This window comes from Exophiala spinifera (assembly GCF_000836115.1).
Source record: "Exophiala spinifera strain CBS 89968 unplaced genomic scaffold supercont1.2, whole genome shotgun sequence".
NCBI classification, from domain to species: Eukaryota; Fungi; Ascomycota; class Eurotiomycetes; order Chaetothyriales; family Herpotrichiellaceae; genus Exophiala; species Exophiala spinifera.
The window spans coordinates 707669-733921 of NW_015622514.1; the positions used below are offsets into that span (position 1 = coordinate 707669).

General features: G+C 51.9%; 10 protein-coding genes across 10 annotated transcripts; 3 read left to right on the forward strand and 7 right to left on the reverse strand.

Moving 5' to 3' along the window:
- Nucleotides 1–885: 885 nt before the first annotated feature.
- Nucleotides 886–2640, reverse strand: PV08_02538 (uncharacterized protein; the record flags this gene model as incomplete). The annotated part of the gene is made up of 1 exon (XM_016376896.1): nt 886–2640. The coding sequence occupies one exon, from the start codon at nt 2638–2640 to the stop codon at nt 886–888; it is 1755 nt and encodes a 584-aa protein (XP_016238466.1).
- A 740-nt stretch (nt 2641–3380) lies between these two features.
- Nucleotides 3381–7403, reverse strand: PV08_02539 (uncharacterized protein; the record flags this gene model as incomplete). Its single annotated transcript, XM_016376897.1, has 2 exons — nt 3381–6740; nt 6792–7403. 2 exons carry the CDS (start codon nt 7401–7403, stop codon nt 3381–3383), a joined length of 3972 nt encoding a protein of 1323 aa, XP_016238467.1.
- Nucleotides 7404–8465: 1062 nt separating this feature from the next.
- Nucleotides 8466–10224, reverse strand: PV08_02540 (serine/threonine-protein phosphatase 2B catalytic subunit; the record flags this gene model as incomplete). The annotated part of the gene is made up of 4 exons (XM_016376898.1): nt 8466–9368; nt 9416–9673; nt 9723–10054; nt 10107–10224. The coding sequence occupies 4 exons, from the start codon at nt 10222–10224 to the stop codon at nt 8466–8468; spliced, it is 1611 nt and encodes a 536-aa protein (XP_016238468.1).
- A 907-nt stretch (nt 10225–11131) lies between these two features.
- PV08_02541 (uncharacterized protein) lies at nt 11132–11702 on the forward strand (the record flags this gene model as incomplete). The annotated part of the gene is made up of 2 exons (XM_016376899.1): nt 11132–11147; nt 11206–11702. The coding sequence occupies 2 exons, from the start codon at nt 11132–11134 to the stop codon at nt 11700–11702; spliced, it is 513 nt and encodes a 170-aa protein (XP_016238469.1).
- Nucleotides 11703–12114: 412 nt separating this feature from the next.
- Nucleotides 12115–12486, forward strand: PV08_02542 (uncharacterized protein; the record flags this gene model as incomplete). The annotated part of the gene is made up of 1 exon (XM_016376900.1): nt 12115–12486. One exon carries the CDS (start codon nt 12115–12117, stop codon nt 12484–12486), a length of 372 nt encoding a protein of 123 aa, XP_016238470.1.
- A 201-nt stretch (nt 12487–12687) lies between these two features.
- Nucleotides 12688–13598, reverse strand: PV08_02543 (uncharacterized protein; the record flags this gene model as incomplete). Its single annotated transcript, XM_016376901.1, has 2 exons — nt 12688–13298; nt 13352–13598. The coding sequence occupies 2 exons, from the start codon at nt 13596–13598 to the stop codon at nt 12688–12690; spliced, it is 858 nt and encodes a 285-aa protein (XP_016238471.1).
- An 867-nt stretch (nt 13599–14465) lies between these two features.
- On the forward strand, nt 14466–17564 carry PV08_02544 (uncharacterized protein; the record flags this gene model as incomplete). Its single annotated transcript, XM_016376902.1, has 1 exon — nt 14466–17564. One exon carries the CDS (start codon nt 14466–14468, stop codon nt 17562–17564), a length of 3099 nt encoding a protein of 1032 aa, XP_016238472.1.
- A 310-nt stretch (nt 17565–17874) lies between these two features.
- PV08_02545 (uncharacterized protein) lies at nt 17875–19275 on the reverse strand (the record flags this gene model as incomplete). Its single annotated transcript, XM_016376903.1, has 1 exon — nt 17875–19275. The coding sequence occupies one exon, from the start codon at nt 19273–19275 to the stop codon at nt 17875–17877; it is 1401 nt and encodes a 466-aa protein (XP_016238473.1).
- Nucleotides 19276–19849: 574 nt separating this feature from the next.
- PV08_02546 (uncharacterized protein) lies at nt 19850–22878 on the reverse strand (the record flags this gene model as incomplete). The annotated part of the gene is made up of 2 exons (XM_016376904.1): nt 19850–21872; nt 21923–22878. The coding sequence occupies 2 exons, from the start codon at nt 22876–22878 to the stop codon at nt 19850–19852; spliced, it is 2979 nt and encodes a 992-aa protein (XP_016238474.1).
- Nucleotides 22879–24937: 2059 nt separating this feature from the next.
- PV08_02547 (uncharacterized protein) lies at nt 24938–26209 on the reverse strand (the record flags this gene model as incomplete). The annotated part of the gene is made up of 2 exons (XM_016376905.1): nt 24938–26018; nt 26067–26209. The coding sequence occupies 2 exons, from the start codon at nt 26207–26209 to the stop codon at nt 24938–24940; spliced, it is 1224 nt and encodes a 407-aa protein (XP_016238475.1).
- Nucleotides 26210–26253: the final 44 nt, after the last annotated feature.

Below are 26253 nucleotides of genomic sequence, written 5' to 3' on the forward strand. Positions count from 1 at the left end.
GGCGGCATCAGCCTCGTATTGTCTTCAGCCCCTCTTGGCAGGTCGAAAGTTCTCTCAATCTTTGAGTGAGCCAAGGCACGGTTCCCCCAATCTACCCAAGCTGAAAATACCGAATGTTGGTAAAGCCCTTGCACTCATTGTACTTCATGCTTCATACATAATGAGTCCATTTTTGCCATCAGCCTACCAGGTGTTGAACGTCGCGTTCTTGGCCTCTACCAGCGTCGCTGTCGTCTACATTAGGTCAGCAGCCTTACCTCACCTCGCGGATTTGTTTAGACATCGCAACTTCCACTGAAGGTCGCAGGAACACCCAGGCGACAGCAGACTCTGGCCCCGTGACCGCATACGGCGAGGCTGAGCAAGGCTGACTTGATATCTCAACACGGGCGCGGACATTGGTGCGGAACGAGACTAGACATCCACTCCTGATAAGCGCTTGCGCGACGAAAGGTAGGATGTTTTGACCGCTTAGGACACACTTAGAGAAGTGACTCTCAGCGCCTTTTTCTTTCGCCGAAAGCAGCCAAATGCGCCTGAGTAAAGCGGCCTCGCCCCCTTTCCTGAACGAACACGATAAGGGACAGACGACAGTACGGGGTACGCAGAATGTACATAGTGTATACATAGCCAGCCTAGACCACCTGTATAGTGGAATTAAAACTAGTCCCCCGGTAATGTGGAGTGTGTCTGCAGTGCGAAGTCGCAATTAGACACTTGCATGTGTGTCTTTCGATTGATGAAGGCAATTACTTTACCTCGACAACGAGGGCGCATTTTACAAATAGAGTGTTTCCCAATTCATCTGAGCTTAATCTCCCATCCGTTTTCCATTCATCTTTGGTCTTCGTTTCTCGTTCTTCATCTCCCTATCACAATTCTCTCTCATTTCCTCCCACCAATACCTCCTCCTCCTAGACTCGTTGATCGTGATCGGTCCGTCCCGTACGAACTGGCAGAGTACATGCTCACACTCAAAGCGGAGTTCAGAACTGGAGCGGTGGCGGAAGATCCGTTCACGTATCCGTATCCAGACCCATACCCGTACCCTTGACCACTGGCGTAGCGCCTGGTACCACTCATACCGCTGCCGTGGGTATTGACAGCACCCCCGGGCACATACCTTTGATACTGCTGAGGGGCATAGTACTGTCTGTGTACGGACCTGAGTGGTGACGGGCGACGGAGACTATTCGGTGAAGGTGCAGTAGTGGTGTTGGTTCGCGATGGCGACGTCGAGGCGGGGCGAGAACGAGTACCACCGCCACCGCCACCACCACCTCGAGTCCCTTTGAATGGGGAGATATTATGGCCTGGCGAGCGTGTGGGTAAAGGCGGCAACGCGACAGAGGGAGGCGACTTCCTATCAGGCGTTACTACTGGTGGTGGTGGTGGTGGTATGGTGAGAGGAGGCGGGGGCGGAGGAGAGGTTGGAGGTACTGTAGACACAGGGCCCTGTGTTGTTTGCGGTGGTGTTGGTGGTCGGTGGTTCTTTTGTTGTGCGAGAACGCCAGTCTCCGGTCGATTTTCTTGACGCTTTGCTTTGGTCTTCACATCAATACCGCTCGTCTGGATCAGGGGGCCTGAGATAGGAGCCAACGTTGAAGAGGCTGAAGAGGCAGAAGAAGGACAAGGAGAAGACTCAGATGGCGTCTCGAGCAGTGCGGGCGATGACCTTGGATGAGACAGCTGCGTTCCGGTACTCAATGCTTGGATCGTGGGATCCGAACTGAGCGGCGCATGCTGCAGTGCTGGAGACCACATTGGAGGCGGTGGGGCTGGCAGTGAAGGGACATCATGGACAGGCGGTATAACTCCTCCTCCTGCTGCTACACCTCCGCCCACGACGCCATTGCGGCTCCCAGAACCAGGCTTCTCAAGACTACTGCTCGATCGGTGGCTCGAGGATATTGCTGCGGGTGGGAGTCGTGCCGAGCGAGCAAGCGATCCTGAGGATTCGGAAGATGTGAATGATGAATTCCGATCGCTCAGACCGAGACAATGTCCCTCTGACACGGAGCGCAGAGTGCTCGAATACCGTGCGCTAGGCGCATAGCTGTACACCACGTACCTCGTCCGAGGGTCGTAGTAATGGTGTCTGTGGGGGTGGATGGCTCTCTGAGAAGACAAGCTGTTCCTGCGCTGTAGCCATTGTTCACGCTCGAAGTGTGACGGTCGAGCCTCCGGGACCATGAAGATGCGCTCGTCCTTGTCGAACTCGATACTGGAAACTGACGTCTCAATCCGTTGTTTGCTTCCCTGCTCTTGTGGTGTCGTTGTTCGGCGGGAGCAGCAGAAGAACCTCAGGAAGCGGTTCTTCTGTCGGCGATCGGCCTCGTCAAAGAAGGAAAGCGCACACATTGAGATGCTATAGATGGTTGGGCACTTTATCAGCACACATCTTTCTTCACCTGCGTATGCAGACATTGTGTTTTTGGATTCGGGGAGGGTACCCACGCTATCAGAATCGACAATGCAACCACAGTTCGATGCAGTTTGCAGGTCATGCCGTACCTCCAGCTCATTTCCACGAGTGTATTGGTCCATTGTTGCAATGGGTTTGCGAGACAAATTGGCGCTCGCAGAGCCACTGGCAGTAAACCGCAGCCGGCCAGCAGCAGCCAAGAGAGCATCAGGCATTGAACCGTAGCGGCACAAGCAGAGTCTAGCTGTGGGAGCGCAAGAGATGGCGATATTGTCTGCAACTTTTGTCCTTGACGGTAGATGAGGAATAATCGTAGTTTGGTTATAATAATGGTGATGATCGACTTGATCGTGTGTATGTGTCAGTAAGGTTGCCTCACCCAGCCTTGTATCTGTCGCGGAAAACTCACCAGTCCAACAGATATGTATATGCCCAATGCGATGGTCCCGCAAAGGGCACCATTCTCGAGAAGAAATCCGCAGACGAGGAGGACGCTGTAGGAAAGGGAGACTACAACAAGGCTGGTGACAACCCGGTAGATGGTTGTTGACCTCATGGTGTCCTGGTCAGTCAGACTGGAAACGTAAGAGCGAGATTAGCATCAACCATGACGGACAGAGTCCATCTTATTGAACGCGACACGAGTCACTGGAGGACACGTTGAAGCATTTCCATGGGTGCGCTAGAGAGAAGCAGCCATCTGGAAGAATGCGATGGTGGCGAGGCAAGGGAGAATGGAGGCTGACTGAATTCCATACCACCAGACGAGGGTGGCAGGGTGGAAAGGGGCAACTCAACGCATTGACTCCCTTTTCTTGTTTCATCCAGGAATTCATTCTTCTTGCAACCTTGCGACTCCATACTCCGTAGTACCCAAGAACTTCCGCTCGTCAATATCCATAGTTGCACAGGGGTATCATAATCACACAAGAATCCGATCATCGGCAAATTTCACTCATCCATCATCAACATCATCAACCAATTCTTCTCCATCGATCTCTTCATCGTCCATGCTTTGTCGTTCCACTAGTGCTTTGGCGAATTTCGAGCCGACTTTCATAATGTCCAGTATGTCTTCTGCTACCAACCGGACGGGGCCTCCGTGACTCATGGCTTTCAAATGGCACAGTTCTCGTCCTGCAATGTACCAGACCCATTCTGGAAAGGAGCCTCTTTGGCAGACAGTATAATGCAAGCAGGAGGCTCGCAGAAGTGACCAGGACGAAAAGTGCCGAGTTTTTTCCTTCTCGTACTGGCGGCGTATGACATGATCGATTTGCTTGGGTTCAATCGCCAGGAAAAGCTCATGGATTTGACGAACGGCGTAATTGTACTTGGCTTGATCCGATGAGTCCTCGGCGGGTGCCACTTCTTTCCATCGCTGCTGGACCTCCGCAATACGCTGCTTGAGATTGTCGCAGATCAGATAGATACCAAGGCCCCGTGCAGGTTCTTGTTCATTGACGGGGACTCTTGACTTGGCATATGAGTTGACACCCCGAGAACCGTGACCAGTCTTCTTTTCCCAGACCTTTTTCTCTTCGAGAGCATCCTCCCACATCTCTTTCCAAGTGACACTCAGTACACCATCGTAGACACCAGCCCCGGGATTCAGCTTTTGGAATTTGGCCAGCGTCCTGTCCTTTTCTCGTTCTGCTACTTCGAACATGAGAAAGTCGACAACATTTGGAAATTCTCCCCCTTGCCGTCGGGGAGCTTTACCTTCTTTATAGGCTGGTATTGGTAACTGCTTACGACCACTCGCATCAGCGCGTAAGGAAAACCAAGAAGTCTCACTCAAACTCCAGCCCTGCTTGCTGCTGTCGACTAGGTAGCTCGCCAGTGCTGCAAGCTTGATAGCGCCTGGATGCGACAACTTTTGTTCTTTTTGCCGTTGGCTCAGTGAATAAATTAGCTTCTCATGTTCAGATGAGCAAATCCCCATGAGGCTCGGGCGTGCGTTAAATCTCATGCATGTCTGAGAAAAGTCTTGCATTGCCTCTTCGATGGGTCGGTCTTTGGTAAAGATTTCACGAAGTGGTCTTGACTCCTGTTTCATTCCACACCTCCCTTGGTCAGGCAGAGCGGGTAAATCGGAGTTATGAAAGTGCTCCACCATAGCAGGATCCCAGCACACCCAGCAAGTATCACCATCGTAGTCCCCTCCTGATAGCATCGATGCTAATGCTCGGGTGCCTGTCGTAGGGAACACAATCACGTTCCTGTAGTGCCTCAGCTCATGGATATAGACAGCTTTGCGTTTCTGTATATCGGAAGCAAGGTATGCAGGGTTTCTTGCCACAAGAACGTCAATATCGTTGAGCACTAGTTCGCTCATACCATTTCGTGGGTCTTGAATTGCCCTGGAGAAGTTGAGACAAACTTCATCATTCTTGAGTTTCCCAGTCGGATCTGGAACGCAGAATACTGTTGTCGACGAGGTTTGTGTTATCCACAACCTCTCAACATAGTTGGCCATGTAGTTGGTCAGTAGTGTCTTTACACACTTCTTTATTTTGGCAGACTCTGAGGCATTGAACGAGGACTCAAGCAGAAGAGTAAGCTGTTGCCGACAGTCGTAAGGGAACGTACCCAGAACTTTCTGGGCCTCGGATGGGCTCAGGAGGCCATTCGACCGCATCCACAGGTACAACAATCTTCCATCGCCCTTGTCTTTAACGGCAGCGGTAAGAGACTCCGAAAATGACAGAGTATCGGCAACGAGTGCGTTTTCGAGAGCTTGTCGAGGTACACCACCGTCCTCAAGAACAGTAATCAATTGTATGTTGAGGTGTCCAGGTTTACATTCGCTGGCCCACTTCAGAACCTCGAATGTCCGCAGATCCGCATCGTCACGTTTCCGGCGCCGGGGATGTGGCTTAATCTTCAACTGCGAATCGGAGACTTCGATCCAGTATTCTCGGTCGCTTATTCCAGGATGGCGATTGTGAAAATCGACAATCCACAGTCCTTTCGCGCCAGAGATTCTGCCTTGAACAGCACAAGGGACGTCGCCCTGGCCGCCGCATTTCTCCCAAATTGCTTGAGCTAACTGGAGAGATATCAAAGCACAGCCATCATCCATTATCGGGGCGGATGGTGGGTCATGTCGGACAACAAATTCCTTTCGATCAAGAACAATAGTCGGCGTGGTTTTCGAGAGCCCAAGGCCCCATCTCGAGAACAATTTGAGATCCTTCGATTTGGCATTTGCTCCAAATCGCAAATGCCATTCGGCCATGACTTCTATACCGATCTCTTGATGGCGGGCAGAGGCGTTGAGTAAGTCTGAATATGGGTCGATTGTCGACAGAGAAGACTCCATGTCGTACCCGCTTTCCGCAAACAAGAAGAACTTTAGACGTGATGGCTGATCCTTTCGCCGTTTGTTCTTCTCTGGCTCCACGTAAAAAACTCGCCAGTATCTCCCCGCGATGAAATGACTTTTTCTAGTCAGGAAATCTGTTATTCGCTGACGCATAGGATCCGCGTTGCTGTCTCGAGCTTTGAGGGCTTCTGGATAGCTGGATTGGGAAAATTCGGGCGTAGTGAGTACCAGAAATCGGTCTGCCCCAAACTTTCTGTAGAGTCGACAGGATTGCTCTAGGCGTATCTCATTGGTTTCAAGCTTGAATACCCCATCAGGGAAGTCTTTCCTCCAGGCGAGGTTAGCAGTCAGATATATTGCTCTTGCCGAGTTTAGATCAATATACTTGTTCTCGGTCGCCATCCAAGAGGGAATCTCGGATCTAGGGGGCGTGGAAACCTGATTGTGCTTTGAATACTCTCTGGCAGCTTCCCAATATGCCTCGAAGGTTGGCAAATCAGTCTTGCATCGTCTCCGAACAAAGTTGTACAGATCGAAGGGAAGAACGTCAGCCTTATCTGCTAAGCGGTGAATCTCCCAGGAGAGCCAGAAGGGAACATGTGAAGGCAGTTTGCGTCTTTCCGGGAAAGTATTGCTCAGGGCAGCATCTATATCATTAGGTAGGCAGGAGCTTTCATGGAAGGATCTTCGGAAGTCCTCATCTTCTAGGAGTTCCTCTAATTCTTGAGTGGGAAACAGATCTTGGGATTTCTCCGGATCAGCTAATTCTTCAAGGCCTTCAATAAGTGAGGTCTGGTGAGAAATATCGCTCTTTTGCTCGTCGCAATCGTCGAAAATAGATGAGACTCTGGATGTTGAAGTTGTCTCGAAGCTAGTGGGTTCTTGAAGTGACCTGTTGTTCGATGGTAGTAGCGGTTCAGACTTTACAACAAAAGGAGGCGGTCTGAAATAATCGAGTTGCTTCAGCGTTTGCTGACGCTTGCTTTTCTGTCATAGAGTTAAAAGAAAAGGACGTTATGTGTCGTTGGATATACTTACGCTGTCAGGAGATGGTATTGACCGTTTCACAGAGCTTCCCGGGTTCTTCAATCTGGGTTCTTGCCCCTCACGCAGGATGTCTCTCCTAGGAGTGCTGAGGGTGCCTTGTGTTCGAGTGGAATCCTTTCGTCTAGAAGGTGTACTCGGCGCAGTGCTGTAGGTGGTGTCCGACAGTCTTTCCGTAGACATGGACTCCGACAATTGGGCAAGTTTACAGTACTCGTCAAGAAATTCAAATAGGGCTTGACAGAGATCAGCTCGTTGCGAGGGAGTCAGGTTCACCACTTGGGATCTGCGCTTTTCACTCTCAATGAGACTTTTCGAGACCGTAAGGAGAGGAAGAGTGCCCTTCTCCTGCGACGGTTTCCAAACCCATTTTGAATGAATAGCACGAGCCTTTTGATCGAATTCTTCAATGATGTCTTCAATGGGGATAGACCGAAATGTGAGCATCCTAATTCTAGAGAAGCATCGAAACGGCAGTCGGTCATTACCGGCGGCATTTCGTGCTGGGATACCATGAAGTTTAGGAATTTCCAGATCCCAATGGCTGTTGAGATGGTCCACGGCCCAGTCCACCTTTGTGCCAAGATGCGCCGGAGTGGTCGGCATATCGACTCGGCTTATTTGGTGGACTATGAGTTGCGTCGGTTTGACATGCGGTAAGAGGATGCTCTGAGATGCAAATGAGGCGGAATGTTGTTGTTTTCCCTTAGCTTCAGCCAAAAGGTTGAGCGCTGTCGCCGCACGAAACCAACAATGAACAGATAAACTCTTAGCCGCGAAAGATGACGCTGAAACACCGCTGAAGGAGAAACAGAAGAAGCAGTAAGCTGAATTGCTGGCAAAAAGGAGAGTATGGAAGACCGTCGGAGGAGAGAGCTGCCTCAGGCAAAAAGTGAGAGGAGGGAGAGGGAGAGGGACATGGAGGAGTGAAACGTGGTTGACGATGCGACCAATAAAGCCGGACGCGGCTCGGTCCTTTCCACTGCCGCACTGGCCATTTCCCTGGTAACCAGTGTGTGTCCGGCGTCGAAATACAATACAATTGTAATTAAGCGAAACACCTGGTCGCGTTCTCTTGGACGAGGACAAAAATAGACCGCGTTAGGTGATTCGAGTCCCTTTCACATTCTTGTCTTGTCTGGAGGAACATTATCAGGTCCATGTCGTGGTGGGCTAAGAGATATGACATGTCAGAAATTGGAAAGAGACTAACGGGGCCTCGGGTTTTATATTCCTCTGCTTCCGATGTTGATCCTTCCCTTCATACGACTGACTACCTGGACAGAGGTGGCACCAACGATGCACGATGCAAGTCTGCCTCGCCTCGTGGATATGCCAAACACGGAACAAGCAGTACCTGTCAGCCAACTGTATAGTCCAGCCCCCCCTGGCGAGCTTCGCTCCACCTTGGGTCCCTCCGTCGCGTATATCACACCCGCATCATCCGTCAGCCGCTGCGTGCCGTTCAGTCTATCACTGCAAGTCGTCCCTGTCCCTGATCAGGCTGTCACTAGTCCGGTTGTTCCAATAGCAAATTCCGTCCCGTTCGTGAACAAGACCACCTTGGACCAGCCAGCAGTCTATTCCTTCCTGCGATGTCCACGTGGATTACCAGAGCCACTACTGGTTGTCAGCATCAGTATTTCGAGAAGCGTGCCATGGTCAAACTTACAAACTGATCCGCCGTGCTACACCTTGCAATTGGGCATCATTCTCTGCTTCGGTGGCCGCCCTCTCGAGTGCAATCCTCCTGTCCTCTGCACTTCGCTTTTCAATCTCTTCGGGTGAAGGGGGCAAGCGTTCATTTTGAAGATCCACCTTCCGGGCGTCCTCAAAATTGTGAATGGCCTGTTTTATGCCTTCAGCGCCGAGCATCAAGGTGCCGGCCGGCAGACGGCCCCCGGATTGTGTCTTCAGTTCAGTAACGCGCTCCGACTCTTCTCTCAGCACCTGGAAAACTCGGGACAGTCTACCGATAGCCAGAATCTTGTTTTTGATGGCACGACGTTTCGCTTCGATGGATTCGGCGTCGCTGAGTGGAGGCGTTTCTGCCGTGACGCTTGTGCCCGGGGTGTCTTCCTCGAGTTCTTCCTTGGAACAGGTGTTGAGGATCGCTATGAGCATGTCGGTGATCTTCTCGCCAACGAATGGCAAAGACCAGGTAAAGACGTCCATGAAATTGGGGAGCCAGTAGGGATGAGGAGTGCAGTTGAACTGTCGAATGTTCATGACGTTGTTCTCGTACTTGAGCACCGCAGCCTTATTGTTATACACGTCTAGATAGTTGGGGGCACTGAAAATGGTCATCACACTCGGGAAGCCAGTGGTCCGGGTCTTGCGGTACATGCGATAGCCAGCATCTTGAGCTTCATGTGCTCGGATGATGGAGAGCAGATTGTTCTTTTCCAGGAAATTGCAAGCGGCGGGGTAGGAGAAGAAGTACGAGCAGCCTCGAACATGATTGTGAATGTAGTATTCTCCAGTCTTTTCTTGTCCAAACTCCTCCAGAGGATCAGCCCACAGAATGTCGCACATGAGACCGTGTGTAGGAGGCTCTCGGAAGCGGTCAATCTGGAAAGGTCAGTCTTACTCGTCACGTCCAAAGTAAAACGACATACCCTCTTAATATCATCCAAGGTATGCAACTCCGGGCTGAGACCGCCATGTATACACAGAAACTGCTTGTTCATTACTGCAGCCAGCGGTAGGGCGCAGAAGGAGTCCATGCAGGCATCGTAGATCTTCTCCGAGTATTTGTGTTTGCACTCGAGTTTGAATGTGAAGTAATCTGTGAGATGTCGACATTCATGATTGCCGCGCAGCAGCCATAGTGTGTCGGGATACCAAATCTTGAGCGCCCACAAATAGAGTACACACTGAAACTGTCAGTTGTCTTCACCCCACAAGGGGATGGACGGAACACACCTCGATGCTGAAGTACCCTCGATCAACGTAGTCGCCCAAAAACAGGTAGCGGGTTTCGGATGGATCCCCTCCGACCTCAAACAACTTCATCAGATCGAAATACTGGCCATGTACGTCGCCACAGACGGTAATTGGGGCATCCATCTCCAGCAAGTTGGGTTCAGCCTTGAGTATCTTGGTCCCTTCGCCAATGATCCATAGTGCTTGCTCTTCTGTCAACCGTCCTTCGCGATAGAAATGTTGTTTGAGAAAAGCTAGATTGGGTTTTGATGGATCGGTAGGCGACCAGAATTGCTCGTTGGTAGGGACTTGCATGGCGGGGGCTTGAACATCTGGCGTAGGTATAAGCATGGGTAACGAGATAAATAGTCGGTTTGTACGCACCTTTGCAGACTCTCTCCTGAGTGCTCACCTGTGAGCCATCTTCCATGATGTGCAAGGTGAAATCAATCTCTGGGACTGGTTTCTTGTCCACCACCGCCTTCGCCAATGCTCCATCCATTTTGAGATTCTGGTGCGCCTCGAGCGCAGGCTTTTGTCTTGGGACTATGTGACCTTCAAGGACAGTACAATTGTATGCTCAAACCAGGAGCAATTCAAAGAGCTGAATGATTCCAAGATAGACAAAGTCGGCACCGATAAAGAGAGGCGTGTCAAATGTAGAATTCGTGGGGGAAGAAAGTCGTGACGGGCGTCAAGGTGGCACAGCGGGAGGCAAACAGCGACACCAGTGGACAGCCTCGGCGCGGGTTTGCGAAGGTGCTAGGAATCAGAAGAACTGATAAGTCTGGACTTTTTGCGAAAGTAGGAGCTGAAGATTGAGATGGTAGAGGAGTGAGCAAGGGAATTTGCTATTGGGGGCTGATTGTTGTAGGAGTCGATGGGCGGCGGAGGGAGAAGTAAATGAAAATGGAATAGTGCTTCGCCCAGGGCTGAAGGTGTGTTAATTCTGGACACCGAAAGACTCCTGAGGCTAATCTTGAGGGGCCAGGAACTTTGGTCTTTTGATGCTCGATACAGACCCTGATCTGGCTGATCCTGGTGGGAGAAAAGAGGGGCTGGTGAGGCTCGCACAGTAGGCGGACTGTAGGTACCTCGTAACTGAGCGCAGTATGGCTACTAAGTTAGGTACTTTCGGAACAGAGTGACACACGAGCACTTCAGCTACGGCTCGTTCATCCATTTGCTACCTTACCTGAGGCACAGCTCCCATGGCCATCAACTGGAGTCCCAGATTGCTCATACAGCGGCAGTGACTGCTACCAGTACGAGCGCCTCGGTCAGATTCTGGCCACCATCCTCCCACTCGCTCCCCAGTCCTATCAACACCTGTCTGAATCCTTCCTTCTGCGACACTTCCGATATTAGGCGCGTCTGCGTCCAAATCTGATGCTCTGCAATCTGCAGCCATGTTTGACACAATGAGTAGGTCCTGCACATGCGTCTCTGATTGGGAACTTCTGAAACTAACTGCCGCGATTAGAGCCTCATCCGTTACTGGCACAGGTCCCATTGACTGTGTCGCCCTTCCTGTCGCTACCGACTGCCGTCACCCTGCCGTACACATATCGTTCTGTGCCGACGTCGTTACCCCCTTCCATCATAGAGGAGAATGGTGAAGGGAAGCCCAAGTATGTCGTATCCTCGTCGGGACACTCTGCACATCCAGAAGACATTGTCAACTCGTGCAAAGCCCTCCAAGCCCATCTTCAAAAAAGCATCGATGCAGCAGAGAAGGCCGTAAGAGACTGGGAGCAGGGCATCAAAGATCGTGACCTTGCGGAAAAGCGCAGAGTTGCTCCTGGGTGGCTAGATCGGACGGAAAAAATACTTGAGCCTACCAAAGCCCAGGTCAGACAACAGAACGACCAAGGACTGCTGGATACACATCCTGCAAATACTATTTCTGCTCCGGCCATGTCACCCAGCAGAGAAGGCGAAGAACTGGATCGAGCATTTGGCGGTCTAAACGTGAGGTGAATCACTTGCGTGGCCTCAGACAATTTTGCACCTCACCTCACCTCACCTCGCAACTCATGGCCATCTCATCTGTCACTTAATTACAATGAAGAGCGTCTAACGTCCTCATATTGATCTTCATCGACTGATCTACAAACTCTTCCCCTCGTCTCCCTACTACTCTCCGAATTGCACCTTTATGGCTGGTATATCACCATCAAAGATGACCTTCTCCAGGCCATGCTCCTTCACTGGAGCACCGCAGTGCCAAACTCTTCCAAAGCAGACAATACCTTTTCTCGACGAGCCTTTCAAGACCTGGACTTCAACAATTCTTCTTATCGTCTTTGTTTTGGTATTTGCCGTCACCTCCGTTTTTCTTGGCTACCGATATGTTGGAATATTCAGATTACAGAGTTCATACCCCAAACATATGTCGAATCCAGAAAGACAGGAAGTCCAATCGGACATGGAAGGTCAATATTGTCAGAGAATTTGGCAGAAGGAGGTTCACAACATTCCATTCGTCCAGTCATGCGACAATCATACAAATCAGATCCAACGATGTGTCCGATCTCGTGATGTTCAGCTCAACATTGTCGAGCTCGGAGAGGTTCGAGAAGGCGGGATAGCGCGGAGACGAGCTTCAAATTCGCGGCTCACCACTGATCAGGAAAACGGCCCGGGAGTGCCACACCAAGCAGGAACTCCTCAACAATCAGAATTCTTCATGATACAATGCGAGCCTTTCGACTCGACGACCATCCGCAAGTCAAACACCATGTCCGGTGTAAATTCACCTTAGGTTTCACGCCCGGTCCACATGAGTACCTGCAGAAATGGAAGGATTTTAGTCGTCTGTGCCAACATACGTCTTTTGAGCGTCGAATCTTGGCCTCACATCTTGGCCTCACATCCTCGCACTCAAGGTTGGTAGTACTATGCTGCACGAGACGATAGGTTTGAATGGAATGCAGTTACGATATTTCCCAGCCCCATCTATGATCTATGGAGCGCAGTATCCTCCATCAACCAAGATATCGGTTCCTGTGGTGTACGAGCTTGCATCACTAGCAAGATACAAGTACGCACCAACCAACTCAATAGGCTCACCTTCGCGACCCATAGGGATCTTGTCTCGCCAGAGGTCCTTCGTCTCGGGAGGGACGAAATTGCTGATCTCCGTGGCAATATAACCAGGACTGATACTGTTGGCACGCGCGAATTGAACCCATTCAATCGCTAGAGATTGACATAGATGGCGCACGGCACTTTTGCTGGCGTTATAGGCTGCTTGAAGTTGGGGGATGTTGGCGATGTGGCCGCTCATGCTGGCCGTCGCAATGAATTTGCCATAGTTGAAGTTCTCCAGCTTGTTCTCCTTCTGTTCTCGCCAGATGCGCCCTGCTGTTCGGGCGCAATAGAAAACTCCATCTATATCGATCTTTACCACATTCTGATAGTGTTGGAGATCGCCTCCAATCATGGCTCCCTGGGTCCATGGAATACCGGCGTTGGCCACAAAGATGTCCAATCTGTTGTTGAATTCCTTGACTTGGGAGACGATGGCCTCATCAACAGCCTTGGCATCCCGTACGTCGACCTGATATGCTTTACCTGAGGACGTATTAGCACTCCAAATCGACCCTTGATGCATTGTGTATACATACACTTGACACCGAATTCTTTCTCAATCTCTGCAGCACGTTCAAGTGCTTTCTTATTGCTGTGATACCAGATGGCGACGTTTGCGCCGGCTTCAGCGTATCCCCGAGCGACGGCAAGACCAATACCTGCACCAGCGCCAGAGATGATTGCTGTTTTGCCTTTCAACGAGAACAAAGGCAGGACAAGATTCGACTTGGGAGCCTCGGTGTTGTAGTGTTTGAAATTACCGCCATTGAGTGGGCTGTCCATGGTGGCTATTGTCTAAGGTGATTTTCAGGCGTAAGATGCACACTTTTGCGATGTGAGAAAACAGAGATAACAAATGTGGAGGGGGAAAATTTCGTGACGGACGATGGTATATATACTACCTGATACTTGATGAGATTTCTCGTCCACGTATGCCTGGCGCTGCTCCATTCCTGTCGTGGGAATGATGCCGCCATTCCGACAGAGTTTTGCGGAACGACTTACGGATTAATCAATCTGGCGGTGACCACCGGCCAACTTCTTCTTCTGCCTACCAAACTACGCGACGTTGATACTTATGGTGGTCAATCTTACCTGGTCCAAGAGTGGCTGTTCGTTCATCGCCCTTCTTCATCCATCTTTCCGTTTGCCAGACGAAGGTCGCAATAAAAACATCGCAACTTCTGCAAAGGACAACTCGTTGCCTGGCCACATACATACGGGTACCCATATATTGACGCCATACTCTCTGTGTTGGCTATCTCCAGTGATGTACATGGCCCACACGCACCAGCGATAAGGTCGCATTGGCGGATTGCCAGGATCACCTCTTGGAAAATCTGGATCCAGGGGAACACGTCTTCGTACTCGTACCTGTACCTTTCTGGTGGACAGTACGGGCGAGAATTCGGACCAATACGAGTATTTGCAAGGTCTCGTTCGAGTGTCTGGGGAGGCGTTTTCTAGACGCATGGGCAGTCGAGTTTCCACATTCCAGTGAGAGTACTTGTTGTGCCTTGCTGTCTATCAACCAGATTTCCCACATTCCAGCGCCAGGACACGCGAACTTTACTGAACCTTAACAATGGAAGCTTCGTCGACTCCCAACATGATACAACTCGCAGCCTTTGCTGTTGCAGGAGGTCGACAATGTGGCCCGTATGGCTGATCATCGTTGTAGCGGTTGCAACAGCCGCAGTATTCACCATCACAGGTGTCTTGCTGGCTGTTCGAGTCGAGCGTCGACGGCATCGCAGACTTCTGCACAGTCATCATCTTGCAAGGCATCTCACGGTGTACCATCGACCGGATCTCGGCGCAAACGATAGCACCTATTCTCATGTTCTCCTGCCCGACAAGAACCTCAGTCGCGTACAGATGCCGTATGGTATTGTAGCCATTGGCAGCGGTAGACGTCTCTCAACAGAGAACGAAAAGGATGACAAGGCACGAGTGCGCGACTTGCATAAACCCAACGAGATACCTCCAGCTCGCGGCGGGAAAGGAGGCATCAAGCGATCCTTTACAGGTCGATCACTCTATATACCCAAAACTCGCCGACAAAAGGGGATACAAAAGGTTATGCCATGCGATACGGCACAGAACTCTCCACTCTCAGCCATCATCGAGCTTACCGATTCAGAACGCACTCCAACCATTGCAGCGGAAATTGCTGGTGAAGCTCGTTCGTCTGAGACATCCCGCAAATCAGAGAGACAATTCTCAATTCAATGGCCTCTCGCCCTTTCGAGAAGTCAACCCGATGCTGCTCCTACAGAAGTTTTGTCGATGGCTGCCCGCCCTAGCATGCTAATGAGGATGGGTGGAAAGAATGCAGCTTCAGGAACTTCTGGGCCTCGACCGCTCATCAGGGCAGTCAGCTGTAGCAGTACGCCTTCGTCTCCGCCCGAAGATGCTCTGTCCGTGCCATCGGCGAGTTTTCGCTACCAGCACCAGCACATGCACGGCACAAGACACGACGACCATCAGACACCCGCCCTCAGCCTTGAACCAGAGGAGCACATCTTCCGCAGTGGTGTACACTCACGCCTCCCCAACTTCGATGTGGATGGTGGACGCTCCGACGTCGTACTTGGCGCCAGAAGCAAGAGTCCTACGCCGCGACTGCAAGCTGAGCCTGGCCGATCAACAGCCGGTACACTGCGGGCGGTCAAGCCAAGCCTTCATTCCATTCATGCAAGTTTTGACATGGTCGATGCGAGTCTTGACAACGAGGAAGAGAAGTCCGCATCAAAACCGATTCCAGCGATTTTCGTCCGGGACGACTCCTTTAAAACCATTGACGCAACCCACTGGGACAGTCCTCGGAAGTTCAAAGTCAATAAAACACGCGCTGGCTTTAGCAACAGGCGCTCGATGATAGAGACCTGCAGAGTCTCGCAATGGCGTGCGACTAGTGACTCATTCGTCACGAACGATGGCGGTGAGTATGATCTCAGTGAATTGAAGAGACCAGCTTCAGTAGCGACTGCAAACCCTTTGCAGTGGGATCTGCGGGGCGAATTCGCAAAGGTCCGCCGGTCGCTGTCGCCTCTTGAGGGATCCAAGAACGGACACAAACGCCAGAATTGCGTCCGAATCGCCAATCTTCCTGTTCCGACGCCTAATCCGAGACGGGTCAGCAACTTGCCAGAGGTGCTGGAGGACCAGCCCCCTCGAGCAGAGCAGCAATGCCAACGTCCCGCCTCAGACGATCGACAACGTCGTACTAGAATGGCAGAGGATGAGGAACTTGAGCTTGACTCCTCCCCGAGACCTACTCCGATACAATCGCCATTCCTAAATTTGCCTGTTCTAACCCCAACACTCGTGCGCCCGCAGCGAAAACAATACATACAACCTCCAACTAGCACGACATTGGATATACCGCGCCCTGACTCGGACACATTCAGTCACATCACAAACGACTATGCGGCAAAACATGTATCACCACGACCGAAGCCACTGTCGCCGACCGCACGACATGACGTCCGCCTCAACAGCACACCTCCCTCTGAGCGCAATCTACAACACCCTCCGTTTGACTCTCCTATCTTACCATCTCCAGCGCTGAAGAGTTCAACGTTATACCCACGCAAGTCACTGGTCAAAGGTCCCCGTGGGCACTGGCCAACAGGGGGTATGGGACATTTCGAGTCCTCGCACGGCGAGAGTCCGTTGCAGCACAAGACCTCAACTGGAGCCTTCTTCATCAGCAGAGAACATCTGGAGTCCGGCGAGGTTGATCTTCGTAGGTCGGTCATGCTCATGCGAAGCTTGAACTCGGAACACAGACTTGACAACTACACCAACGTCAGATCGCGGTTGTGTCCCAAGGACGACCTCGGTGTCGGCGGTGGTCAACAGATGAATGCAGGACTACGCACGACGTCAACCTGCGCATCCAGCATGCCGACAGTTTCGTCGCCCTTCCTCGAAAGGCAAACCCCGAGGGCAAAATCGAGCGGTGAACCCGCACCGCCGGTATCAGCCTCCTCGGTTCGTGCTCGACAACCGTCCAATTCTCCATCTACCATGTCGACGGGCGCGGGCTCGATCTGGGAAGATGACACCGTAGGCGGCGACGGAGATTGGACTGGCGCAAGCCCAGAGGACACACCGACGCCGACACCTGGCACTCACCTGCAGCTAAGGCCTGTGCCTCAGCCTGCTGCTCTGCGGCCAAAGCCGAGTGAGGCAACGGGAGGATTTAGAGATAAGCACCAGCACCACCACCGGTATGATGTTCAAGACCTGTCGCGGACATTCGAAGGTCCGGATTCGTTATGGGAAGTCCAAGCCGAGACTAAACGGCAGTTGCTGACAGCGTCTCGGGGACGTGTACCGCCGCCGGCGCCGCCGAAAAGCGGGCGAAAATGGCATGTCCCTGAGCGCGGCCACGGGCATGGATATGGGTATGGCCGAACGGGCATCAACCCTCGTCATTTCGATGAGAATACAGGTGCCGGTGTAGGTGACGCGCATAGCAGCTATCCTTCACCCCTTGTGAGGAACCTGGAAAGGGCGGTGAGCAGTGGACGATGGGACACCGCCGGTCACGTTCTGGACGGTCAAGGGAGTGATGTCGGCAATGCCAGAAATGGGCGGCCAAGAGGTCGTGTCTACACCACAGCTTCTGTTTCTCGTACCGATGAACCAAGTCCAAGTCCAAGCCCAGGGCCAGGGCCAGGGCCAGGACCAGTGTTTGGTTTGGGTTTGAGGTTTGGGAATGCTCCGTCGCCGATATAAAGGGGGAGAGACATGGAAACCTCGTTTTGTTTATGGCGTGTACAAGGTGGCTGTTTCATTGAACCATCTTTAATGATACCATGTACCTAGTTAGTTTGTTGGTCTATTCAGTTATTGTGTCTGTTCGCCTGGATCGTTAGTAGTAATTTGTTAGAGTAATGTCGTCTACTCGTGTAAGCAAGCAAGCAAGCAACGAGTGAGAGTACTCCGTAGGCAGAGAGCGAGTGGGTGTTCAGATTTATCCATCTTGTCTCCATCGTGAATATCCTTTTTCTGACCGTTGCGAAAATATACGTCAAACAAACGTCAATCACAATCCACCATGTTTCCATTCCTTCTTGAACCGCTCGATCACGGCTCTACTCTCTATGAGAACGCCCAGCTCTTGACTCGTGCGCCAACTCGCTGCGTCCATGTTCCCGCTGCCCAACAGTATCTTGTCGTCGTCGACGATGGTGACTTTGGCGTGGAGTTTGACCGGGGTGGTCTCGCGACCGCCGGGCGGGATCACGCCAGGCGTTGTTTTTGTTGTTGATGTGCTTGTCGTCGCCGCAGTGTCTCGCTGTACGTGGTCGTCGAAGAAACGCACGTCCAGCTGGCCTCGAACCCCACGTGAAGTCCTTCTCAAGTTGCGAACGCAAGCCGGGGTCGTGGTGCCCGCGGTCACCATCTGCTCGGCCGTCATCAGGTTCCGGTTCGTCCATACACGGACGCCGACGCCGCGGCGGAGTGCCTCCCTGATGGCGTCGAGGACGGTGGGCTCGGTCAAATTCGGCGTAAGCATCGTGATGCTCGACCTGGCGGTCGACAGGAGGTGATGTGTCGTGCACAGCAACGGCGTCTGTGAATACTCCGACGCGCTGCTGCTCGGGATCGTCATACATGGACATTGTCCTACCAGAGCGCGAGGCCGGCACCAGAAGGGAAGCAAGCTGGTCTTGTGAGGTGACGGTAAGAGCACGGTCGGCGATGGATCCAAGTTGAGCGTGCTTGACGCAGTAGATGATCCTGGGTTGAGTTGTGCGCCAACATTTTCATCATCATCAGAATCACCATGATCTTCTTCTTCGTCGTCGCCCTCGCCTTCGCGCCGTTCGCATTCTCCGATCGGAACTAATGTTGAACGCCCCGTGGGCGACGGTGGCGGCGGCCGCCAGAACGATTTGTGGAAAACGATCAAATCCTGCACGACGGGACCCTTGATTGCGACGGCCACTTCAAACCACCGTTCCCAAGATACGTTGCACGAAGGAAATATCGCCAGTTTCCGGTCGACAATCACATACTTGGAATGTATGATGCCGAAGGGCCAGAAGAACTTTCTGGTGACGGCGAGGTCGAGGCCGCGGACGTCTGCCGGGCCAGATAGACCCAATAGCTTGGCCCACTGCGTCGGGCTGTAGTTCTGCCCGTCCTTGGGGGTTGGCCACAACATGTTCCGAGCGAGTGACGAAGACGAGAAACATATCCTGACCGTGATTCTGCAGGACGTCTCCAACGCTCTATTCGAGAGAGCGACCAGTGCGTCCCTCACACCGTCGCGCGTGGCTGACGGTGCCCAGAAGCACGTCGCCAGGATCACCTCCTTCCGTGCATTGGCGATGGATGGTATGACCAGGGACTTAAAAACGCTGTATCCGGTTCCGGTGGTCAAAGACACGGGAGTGCTTTGGGCACGTCGCCCCGATAAGACATGGTCGGCGTAGTCCATGTCGAATGGATTCGAAACAGTATCGAGAAGGTGTAGAGCCGAATCTCTCTCGTCGCCATGGCTCATACCGGGATCGATGACTTAACCTTGTTGAGAACGTTTGCAACACCACAAGAGCATTCGTGGACAAATACAGCTCAGATACATTGGCCTGATATTGACGCCGAGAGGTGCCAAACGCTGCACTTCGTCCATGGCAAGGCTGAGTCGGCGACTAAGCAAAGTGGTGCCGAGCGATATCGATCAAACCGCAACACATACTCAACCCCATCTAGAGGATATACACTACTGTCAATCAAGAATGGCTTGGTATATTGTAGTTTGCATTAAGAGAGGTCATTCACTACCCTCCTACAAAAGACCTCATGTCAATGATTCATGGGTTCGTAGTATTCCAACAGACAAAATTGCACCGCCGTCACCACTCCGCCGTCGAGCTTGAAGCTTTGGGGTCGGGTCATCAACCCCTGGAAAAGGAGAATAATGAGTCGATGCGCCACATGGGCGATCGCCTTCGACATGGGAAGTCCTAAGATGGACAAACATCCCTGCAGCCGTGTTGCCGAGTCCAAGATCAAGACATACTCATTCGTGCGCTCCCTTCGCCTTCCGATTCATCTGGATCGTCGTTTTTGACTTCCTCCGACCGGGTCGTAGAACCTATATCTTGCCCATTTGGAGGAGGTGGTGGCACCACAGGCGTATTTGCGGCGTCCACTTTCACCTTCTTGTCAGACCCATCTGGCTCCGGCAGACCCGCCTCGCGGGCCTTTCTCTTTTCCTTCTCACGCTGGTGCTCTTCTTTCTTGCGTTCCTTTTCTTGCTTGTCTCGTTCTCGTCGCGCTGCTTTACTCTCAAATTCATGCCAATCACCTTCAACGAGGGAGAGTTCTGTTGCCTGCTCGGATTTCGGCTCCTCGTTGACGAAGTAGTCGTGTCTCAACACCTCGTCAGCAGAGGGCCGCTTCTTGGGATCATACTTGAACATCCACTGCACCAAGTCCAGGCCGGCCGGCGTGAAGATATCTTTCATGAGCATCTCGAACTGTCTCTTTCGCCGGTCAGCGGGCTGCATGAGTTCAAACCACGGCAAGTCAACGATGCTGGGCCATTCTGCGCGGGTCGGCGTGCCGAGCATATTGTACACCTTTTCGATTTGGCTGAGTTCACCTCCTTCGCCAGGAAAGATCGCCTTTTTGGTGAACATCTCCACAAAGACGCAAGCCGCAGACCAGATGTCTACCTCAGGACCATACTGTGTCTCGCCCAGTAAGAGTTCAGGTGGTCGATACCATATCGTGATGACTCGATTGGTATAGTCCAGTTTGCGAGATTTGGTATAGAATCTGGCCAAGCCGAAGTCTGCGTATTTCAAGAGCCCGGTATTGGAAACGAGAATATTCGCCGCCTTGATGTCTCGGTGTAGAACGCCCCGTCGGTGGAGAAATTCCAAACCATCAAACATCTGCCTTGCCAGGTCTTTCTTATGAGCTGGGCTCAGGGTGAAGGTTGGGTGGTTGATCAGCCCAGTAAGATCGTGTGACAAATATTCGAAGACCATAAAGCACTCATTTTTTTCCACCATGACCTCCTGCAAGGCAACGACATGTTTATGTCTGAGATGTTGTAATAACCTGATCTCACGCACCGCAGTGATGGGAAAGCCGTCTCTCTCACCCTCCATTCGGATCTTCTTGAGTGCCACCTTATCTTTTGTGTAGATGTGAATCGCCTTGAAAACTTTCCCATATGTGCCAGCACCAACCACGGATTCGTTGCCAGGTTTGCGATAGTACACCGAATCAGAAGCCGCAAATTCAGGCGGCAAGGTTGGTCGCGACTTTATCTCTCTTTTGAATTTCTTGAGGGGAGGGGAGCGTGATCGTTCGGGTCTACGGTATTCTGCAGCCCGAGCAGGAGCTCCCCGGTCGGAGTGTGGAGGGAAACTAGGAGGGGGCGGTCGCTGATTACCTGGTCTATCGTCCCGCCGGTTGAATCGATCAAATGGCTTTCTTCCAGGCTGCGTAGGAGGACCTCGTTCGTCGGGGTTGAAAGGTCCTTTCATTTTAGCAGAAAAATCCGTATTTTGCCTAGCAGGACCTGATGGAGGAGCTTTTGACTTGAAGGCAAAACTGAATTTCGAGGATATCGCTGTTGATTGATCGTTTCTCTGCGTTTGCTGAGCTTGAGACCTCTGATCTTTGGCCTGTAAATCTTTCGAGGGTCTGTAGGGATTTTCTTCTTCAGGAGGAGCTTCTCTGCCATTTTGTGAATGCGCTGGGGAAGTTTGATGTGTGTGTCCACTTTGTGCATCGTGATTTTGTGCACCGCCTCGTTTAGGACCCGTAGGAGGTGCAGTCCATTGAAGATTGTTGAAATGACCACCTCTACCACGACCGCGTGGACCGTTGAATCTCTGGTCCTGTTTAGTGTAATGACCACCACGACCATGCCCCCCCCGATAAGAAGGTTGCTGGTATCCTTGGGAGTTCGACCCATAGTACTGTTGGCTCTGATAGTAAGGATTAGGATTATTCATGCTACCAGGCCCAGGGAAATTGTTCTGTCGATACGGTGGAGAGGAGCTATGCATAGGCCTAAGGAGACGTTAGCGAGGCTTTTATAGCGAAGAAAGCATTCAACTCACCCATGTGGACTTTGACCACCCCCCCAGCCGCCTCTGGAATTGTGATACGGTGAGCCAGCTTGAGACCCATGATAGGAGCTGTTAGACGTCCCCGAGTAAGGTGGCGATCCGTTGTATTGTTGCCTAGTATCAACAAAAGACCTCTGTTGTCCCCTATGATGGCCATAATTCCCACGCGTCGAGTATTGTCCATCCATGGAGCGATTGTCAATATCGTCTGTTACAGACGGAGTTCTTGAACGCGGTTGGCCTCCGACAGGAAAAGGCCGACCTCTGGCTTTTCCAGGCCGCTTTGGAGGTCGAAAATCTTTGCTGGATGCTTCACGATGGCTGATGTAGTCGTCACGGCGAGATGGAGATGGTCTCAACGAAGGGCGAGGTGAAAGAGATCGTCTCTCTGGTCTTCGACGAGGACTCGATTCTCTCGAGATTCTGAGGTCTGAGTTGTACCCCCGAGAGACCGAATCGGACTTGGATGCGTTGGATGGTCTGAAAGGAGAACGTGATCTCGACCGCCTTTCGTGAATATCTACAGGGTCACGGCTGCGGCCAGATTTCCGCCTGTCGGAACCAAACCTGTCACTTGGTGCAGGCGAAGGACTCTGAGTACGTCTGCGTTTGGGATGTCTATCGGGAGAGAAATCGCGAATCGGACCGGGCCGGTCTTTGAACGGCCTTGAATGCTGTGCTTGCGGGTGTTTTGAGTGGGCTGGACGGGTGGGTGATAAAGACGGGTTTCTGCCGCCAAATGTCTTCGTGTCTCGATGCCACTTTCGACTTTGACGACGACCACCGCGTCCTCCTTGGTCCCTTTCTCGATGAGGGCCTCGATGATCCTCAGAATATCCAAAAGAAGGTGATGGCGGACGATGGTCGCCGCGATGTCGGTCTCTCTCCCGCGATCGATTCAAGTCTCTGTCGCGAGGATCGTCTTCAGCTCGCCAACGATGCTTCATTGAAGGGTCTTGTCGAGACCTTGCAATGTACTCCTGGGAGTCATTTGCGTTGCGGTCAGAAGGCAAGGGTGGAGGATGGTGAGGATGAGGCGGTTGCTGTGGTTCGACGAGTCCTTCGCAGTCTGCAATCCCAGTTCAGTGAGCCGACTGCATGAACATAGGCCTGCGCCTTGGCGAGTTGTCCCAAAAGCGGCGTGGACCACCGGAAGGAGATATTCCGAAGCCGAAAGCCAGCCGGTGTTCAGTCACTCACCTTTACCAGACCTTCTCGTGTTTTTCCGCCCGCCTTTCTTCCACCCATTTCCATCTCTTGTCTTCTTGTTCTTGCCCATTGTCGTTGAGCACTATGTAGTTTCCTTGATGGAGATCTAGTCACTCGTGGTCTACAATTGGCGTGCAGATATGGTGAGACCCTCGGCGAAGAGAGGGGGAAGTCCCGGAATATCTGACGCCGCTTTTGGTGGAGGGCGCAGGGCAAGTGCGAAGTGTCCAAGGCTGATGCACCCATGCACCGCGGCGGCGCGATAGCAGCAGCCCTGACAATGAAAGCTATGTACGTGCCAACCATGGCCAAAACCCCTTCATGCTGCCAGTTTGTCTGTACACGTGGCAAGATTTCATGTTCATGTCCAGGCATTGAACTGCACAGCACCCGCATCCTTTGCCCCGCTAGAATGTGTCTGCCTCCGTGATAGAGATATTGCCACAATGAAAGTGCAACATCTCTACACCCCGGCAATGTAGACTGCAGTTAGCACGGAATGTTGAAACATTCCATCTCAGACAGGTAGGGGCCCCGTTTCATGTTCCAGGGCCTCGTTGACTTGTGTGATTGACCGGATGTTGCTTATGCATAACGTCAGTGATTGAAAGCGACAGCCGTGGAAGGCTGTCGGTCCACAGAGACGAGCAGGATCATCTCTGTGAAATGTTAATCTGGTAAATTCCTCCACAGTAGTAGATAGTCGGCGAATTCAAAAGACTAGAGATGCGGTTAGACTGGGTTCTGCCCGGTAGCGAGACACATCAGATGCAGCTGGCGTGGAGAGCTTCAGCTCTGAAAAAATGCCGATGGAAAAACTGGCGAGGAGCAATGAAGCTAGTGAGAACAGATCCGCTTGCAAAACGAGGCATGGTCAGGAGGAAATGGTGATTGTTTGGTCGCGTCCTCCCCGCTGACCGCTCTGTCGGGTCAGGCTGCAGAGGCCGAAGCTAGCCCACAAGAATGGTACAAAGGTAACCAAACGAGAGCCGTCTCAAAACTGGAACATCGACCTAGAGAGAGATATATTTGATTTAGATGGATATGCTCAGTTGTTGTCGGCATTGGTCCCGACTTGAATGAAGACAAGTCGTCTGAAGTCAAACTTGAGATTCCCACAAGGCTTCGGCAAACCTGCCCTTACCGAGTTGAGTTGCCCTGTGCGCTAGCCATTCCTGGAGCGTTGTTTACAGGAATCCACGTGAGTTGGGAAGGAAGGGCAGCCTACAATTGCTTTCACGGACAAAGAGAGAGTGAATTGGTCGGACAACACGAAAGAATTGAAACGAACAGGGCACTTGCTAAATTAACGCACGATATTATCATATTTCCCAGATGAGCGCAATCGTTAATCATATCTAGCCTAGCCCAGTGATGGTGACCTATGCTACCCACTATATTTCATGTTCCCATTTTCAGAAGGTTCCAGGGTATTTTCATCCTGCACATACCAGATTCAGCCTCGCATAGCAATCAAGGCTCTGCTCCATGCGTAATGCAGGCGCCCTGAGAGGGCACGAAGCTCTGGAATGCCTTTTTGGTCAGGGGGAATTCGGGAGCTTCCTAATCGTTTGCCAGCACGAGGTCTTCGCCGTAGTGTGCTGCAAGCCACCGCCCCTAATCGTTGCAGAAGGTCTCTCGTTGTTCGGCGAGGCCCAGATGCAGAATTGTCAACTGAGGTTTGCACGAATACGGTGTGTTGTGTGTCAGAGCACGAGAGAGGCGAGCTAATTAGGAATGTCGACGTTTGGGACTTCGGGCAATGCTTTCTGGTAAATCAACATAGCAGGCACCGAATCAGCCCAGAATCATTTTCTGGCCGACACCCTTCTCCCCCATCAGCTCGCAGCCAGTCCTTATGACACCAACCATGCCTCCAGTTTGCACACCCTCACTGCCGCCTCCAGCAAGTCTGTACTCTATTTCAGCCAGACCCTGCAGCCATGTTACGCGAGTAGCGACACTGACTTCGAGGCTCTGCAGCTCCTCTGCCAAAGCAGTGAGAATATCGGCAAGAGCCAAGCCACGACTGCTTTTCAGCGCATTTATTGTGTTCAGACAACTCGTGATATCTGGTGTACTCAGCATTGTGGTCATGATCAAACGGATATCGTCCGGATGAGGAGCGGCGATACAGTTGTATATCGTCTCATTGGTGATAAGCTTGTATTGGATGACAGAATCTTTGACTGGTGGCTCGCCTCGCATCGGGAGAGGTCTCGAACCTGCATGGCAGGCCTGTAGAACGTTCAGTGCTCTTCGCATATCGCCTTTGGACAATTTGACGAGTGAGTCAACGGCTTCGGGAGCAATGTTGACATGTTCTTGCGAAATGACGAGGTCGACTAGGCGGCGAATATCGGCTTCCTTGAGAGGTGAAAAACGGAATCTCGTACACCGCGATAGTAGAGCTGGAGACAATTTATGTGTGTAGTTTGCAATAATACAGAATCTGGTGTTGGCGGTGTATTTTTCCATGATTCTCCTTAGAGCCATTTGTGCCGTCGAGGTCATTGCGTCGGCTTCGTCCAGAATTATCAACTTGAAAGCCCCAAGGCCGAATTTGGCTGCAGTCGAGGACTGTTGCGTGGAAGTGCTGAAGATTTGTTTCGTGGAAGCAAATGTCTTTATCTGCTCTCTCACAACATCGATCCCGCGATCGTCTGACGCATTCAATTCCAGCACCATTTGTCGCATATTCTTCGCGCCATAGATCTGTCGTGCTAACGCCAGGATCGTAGATGTCTTGCCAGTACCAGGCGGACCGTAGAGGAGGAGATGGGGTAACCGGTTGTGTTCAATGAATCGGTTGATGGTGGCAAGGATATCTTGGTGACCAGACACATCATCGAGAGTGTTGGGGCGATATTTCTCAACCCTGCAATACAACATTAGCGATTGTCACCCTTGATTGCGTAGCAAGTACCATGGTAGGTTGTCCTCGGCCTCTATTGGCAAGTCTGCAACTATGCGCTTTTGCTTGCCTGCGAGATTGTCGGAGCTGAATTGGATTGACTTGTCCTGCGCTACAGGGACGTCAACATCTATATCATCTTCATAGTCCGACATCGTGATTGTTGTCGAGAACGAAACATTCGAACACAAAGCCTAGA